This window comes from Lactuca serriola, chromosome 9 (genome assembly GCF_051521515.1).
Source record: "Lactuca serriola cultivar US96UC23 chromosome 9, Lser_US96UC23_V15, whole genome shotgun sequence".
Lineage (NCBI taxonomy): Eukaryota > Viridiplantae > Streptophyta > Magnoliopsida > Asterales > Asteraceae > Lactuca > Lactuca serriola.
In genome coordinates, this window is record NC_136416.1 from 106336944 (window position 1) to 106341771 (window position 4828).

At 33.3% G+C, this 4828-nt stretch overlaps 1 protein-coding gene across 1 annotated transcript; it reads right to left on the reverse strand.

Moving 5' to 3' along the window:
- Positions 1-1725: 1725 nt before the first annotated feature.
- On the reverse strand, positions 1726-4610 carry LOC145072659 (cytochrome P450 93B2-like). The gene is made up of 3 exons (XM_079019124.1): positions 4499-4610; positions 2599-3540; positions 1726-2484 (listed from the first exon to the last, which is right to left on the reverse strand). The coding sequence occupies exons 2-3, from the start codon at positions 3508-3510 to the stop codon at positions 1852-1854; spliced, it is 1545 nt and encodes a 514-aa protein (XP_078875250.1). The 5' UTR covers positions 3511-3540; positions 4499-4610; the 3' UTR covers positions 1726-1851.
- Between the last annotated feature and the right edge of the window lie 218 nt (positions 4611-4828).

The window sequence follows — 4828 nt, forward strand, 5'->3', positions numbered from 1 at the left end:
GTTCATAAAGAAAAAGAAGATAATTTATGGAAGATTTGTTGATCATTTGTAACACATGGAAACAATTTGATTTCATTTTATAAGTTTAATTTGTGATTAGCTTTGAATATAGACTTGGATTCTAATTTAGTCAAGTGTGGCTAAACTCTTGAATATCATGTTTGAAAGTTAATTTTGAATTATGTTATTAATCATGTGACTTGATGTTAAATTCTATTTCTATTTAGTAAATTTGGTTTCAATTAAATTAAAGTTGTGACTCTTGACACTTTTCACGTTACCAGTTGAACTGACATTTAATCAATCATGTTATTAAATTCATAAAATTTTCAAATGTTTTATGAATTAAAATTAAGTTATAAACATCAAATTGATTTTAATGGAATCACTGTTAATGTAAACCAAAATTCACATGCTTTAATGCTTCTGAGCTTATGAGGTGTATTGATCGTTATTGGGAACATTCGTGTACTACTTAATGCAATATTTCAATATTATCTAAGAGCTTGTTTAGGCCAGATTAGTTAGAATAGTTTTAGTCCAAAGAACTGTTTTTGGTTAAACATTTTAGTGAATGAAAGAAACTAGATTGTGTTATTATCTTGGTACCAACGTAGATAAAATTATGTTTAATGTCACATTAAAGTTAATAATATAACCTTACAAGTAAACTTGGAGTCAATCTTTCTTAACTCTTGTTTTTTTACTTTATTTACATGTTATCTATTTTCATAGTTTTTCTATAAAAACAAACGTTATTGTATTATTCTTATGTCTCGTGTAAAAAAGAACATAACACTTAGACATGTGTCTCTACAAATCGATGATGTTTATCTTGTGCTACATTTCTAATGCAAAATAATAGAGAAGAAAGAGTTATTATTTTTACATCTTTTATTTGTTGTGTTGACACCATACAATATTAAATAGATGCAAATGACTCGCACATGTTTTTCTAGCTCTCATATCTTTGTTATCTTATGTCGTGTTTAAATTTGAAAAAAAAATTAGTAGTTTAAACCTATTGTAAACCTAAATCGCCTATCCTAAACTGAAAGGCTTTGTGTATCCTTCTACCTCTTCTTAGTCCCTTGCAAATGTATGTTCTTGCGGAACCATATGACTTTGGAAACATTAAATTGTATGAAGATCGTTGTGAATTCTTGTATGAGATTATTGGCTTCATCTGCCTCGTTGTTCATCACACAACATTGAATGCTCATCATCATTTGACATATAATGTTGTCTATTAGCTTCAACAACTATTATGGTAAGTTTATTGTTTCTCATGCAAAGCGACCAAGCCTTTTGTATAAGGACTATGGATGTAATAGATAACAATAACCGGATTGCAAGGTCAAATATCGCAAGGCTTTCGAATATGTGAAGTTTCCGATGGAAAACTCTCCAAGCAAGTATATGGTTCCATATACATACCGCCGTTTGATGTTGGTAGTACTTTTGATTCCAAAATGCGTTCCAACACCGGATTCCAATGTGGCTACCGGTTTAGTGCTAGGTTCGTAGAAAAAATGTAGAAATTCTAAGTTTTCTTTGATATATATTGTGGTAAATGTGCAATAACTCACGTCAGCCCCTTTTCCTTTAGCTATTGATTGGCTTCATCTCAATAGAGTAATAAGTTGATATACTTATAGTGAAATCAATTGAGTAAGGCTTAATTTATGCGTTGTCACAATTAAAGACTTTGATCTCAAACGTTAGTATGGTACATACATGGTCCCAAAAACATTGATAAAAGGAATAAGTCATACACATCCAAATTATATAGTGAACAATACAATATAATAATACATTAATTACCATTAATAATGTATAAAACCTACAAAATCAAATAATTTGAGGTGAGTCTTCTCGTAATGATGGAACACAAATGAAATCCACTGCCCTTGGGGCAGTTAATCCAGCTCGTTCATTTGTACTTAATGGTTCCTTGTCACCATTAACATTCCATTCAAAGCATTGTATGAGGGCGGCAACCACCACCGGAAGTTCTCTCATGGCCAAATTGATGCCCGGACACCCTCTTCTCCCCGTTCCAAAAGGCAAGAGTTGAAAACTTTGCCCCTTAATATCTAACGAGCTTTTTAGGGTTTCACCTTCCAAAAACCTTTGAGGGTTGAAATCTAATGGATTTTCCCAATACTTAGAGTTTCTTCCGATTGACCAGATGTTGACGAATAACATGGTCCCAGATGGGATTTCATATCCTTGGACAATGACATCTTTTATCGACTTACGAATCAACATTGGAATTGGTGGATGAAGTCGTAGGGTTTCCTTTATGATGGCTTGTATGTATGGTAAGTTAGGTGCATCCGATTCTTGAACTACCCTCTTGTTTCCGATGACTTGATCAATCTCTTTTCTTGCTTTTTCGAGCACCTTTGGGTTGTTGATGAGTTCCACTAGTGTCCATTCTATAGATATTGCAGTTGTATCTGTTGCAGCTGTGAAAAAATCCTACACAAAAGATAAATCCATAATGACAACTTGATAACATGTTTTGTTTTTTAACTATACATACTATTTGACACTTTGAATAAGAATCAAGAATCAAGATTTAAATAAATTTACCAAAATCAAAGCTTTGATGTGATCTCTTGTAATCTTAATTTCTGCTTTTCCATCCTCCAAAACATCAAGCAACATATCAAGAAAATCTTTCCCTTTGTTATCTTCTCCCTTCCCTTCACTTCTTCTCTTTTCTTCCCTCTCACATATGATTTTCTCCAGCAAAGCATCATACCTTCTATGGGTATCTTCATACCTCTTCTTAAACCCTTGCAAATCTATGTTCTTACAGAACCATATGAAATCAGAAACATTAAACTCTCCAAAGATCATTGTCACTTCTCGAACGAGATTCTTGGCTTCATCGGCCTCATCGTTCGTCCCAGAACATCGGATGCTCATCATCATTTGGCATATCACATTGTTTGTTAGCTTCAAGAACTCTTCAGTCAAATTCACAACCTCGTTTCGTTTCGATTTCTCCATTAAAGTTCGAAGAAGCTCGTGGATCTCATGGGTTCGAATGGGGAGGAAATGACCGAGGTTTTGGTTGCCTAAAAGCTCGACTGTTGACAGTTTCTTGACGAATTTCCAGTAAGGTCCATAAGGTGCGAAAGCGAATGCGACGCCATAAGTAATATGGTCGATGGCTAAGGAGTGCTTTCGTGAAGAAAAGGCGAGTTCGTTAGTTTTGAGAAAGTCTCTAGCGAGGTCCGGTGTGGAGGCGACGACACAAGGGACGGATCCAAGACGGAGGTGAATTAGGGGGCCGTAGCGGGTGGAGAGTTGGTGGAAAGACTGGTGGATGATTGGGCCGAGGTGGTGGAGGTGGCCTATGATCGGCAACGACGGAGGGCTCGGTGGAAGACGGTTGTTATGTTTTATCTTCGATAGTAGATAAAGGAAGAGCAATGGCAAGATTATGGCGGCGATAATCGTCGGAGAAAGACTTTGGATCAATATGAACATATTCATTGTTTACAGGATGGGTAGTACCTATCGTATCTATAAAAAAAATATAAAAAATTCGTCATCTATTTATAGAAAAAAATGTCATATAAGCTAGAAGTGACATTATATCATATAATATGAAATATAATAAAATATTAATGTATACGTATTGATAAGTCTCTTTATTGTGTTTACTTTTTGTATAAAATAAAAACAGCGGCTGCATTAAAAAGACGTTACTAGTTTTTCATAATTCATACCAACCACGTTACTATTACTAACTTTGTGTATCTTCCGGTTGTTAATGTTTCAATTTAATAAAATCTCTTATAAAATATATTTTAAATGCTTTCGATGGCTCCAGCATAAACCCTTCCAAGATTGGCCACCATTGTTTCTATTAGGCAAAAATACAAAAATATATATATCTATTACAGGTGAACTATCAAAAAAGCCAGTGAAATTAGCTATAATGACATTGAAATTATTAGAGTAACAATCATACATTCAAAAATACCGAGTTAGATAGAATAGAGTCTCACATGCAAAACTGCGAATTACGATGAATATTTTTGAAATACAAATAACATTTTGAAATGGATAACCGAAATGATACAATTTATCAAATATGATTTCAAATTGTCTTTTTTAGATAAACCTAACAAAATATAACAACAAATAAAACATGTGATGTTATTTTTGAACAAAAATGTTAAAATGGTAGAATTTTGAACTCATAAACCCATAGAACATTTCCAAAATATGATATTTGGGACCTAAAATGCAAGAAAACGACTTACAAAAATTAAATAAATTTATCAAAACCAAAGTTTGATGCAAAGACATGAAAAAGTGTAACGTATTTTCAAGTATTTAATTCTAACGACTTACACATTCAAATTACAGAGAGTTTAAGGCGGAATCAAAAGTAGAATTAAGTCGAAAATATTAATTAACGAATGCAATGAAACTGAAATTAATGGACACATATCGGAGGGGGGAATATGAATACCATCTTGAAAGCCATAGCAATGGTGGATAAATCTTCTTGAGGTTAATGAGGGAGCAGAAGTGAGAAGTGTGTGAAAAAGTAGATTTTTGGAGAAGATGAAATATGTCGGGTGTCCAATTTTGTTCGTTTGTGGAGATTATATACATGGACTGTCACTAAAGTGCCCCTGATGTTGAAGTAAATTACAGTTTATGCCACACAATGTAATGACACTGGTGACTGGTTAGCAAATGCTTAATTTGACATGGATGTTTTTAAATAAATAATGTCACATATGTAACCGCGGAAATATGTTAATTTTATGGTACAAATATATTATATGTTCGAAAA

Bases quoted from the DNA above. Each gene is read 5' to 3' on its own strand.
- LOC145072659 (XM_079019124.1), bottom strand. From the start codon at position 3,510: ATGAATATGTTCATATTGATCCAAAGTCTTTCTCCGACGATTATCGCC. The intron at 2,485-2,598 runs GTAAATTTATTT...TCTTTTGTGTAG, and splicing joins ACATCAAAGCTTTGATTTTG to GATTTTTTCACAGCTGCAAC.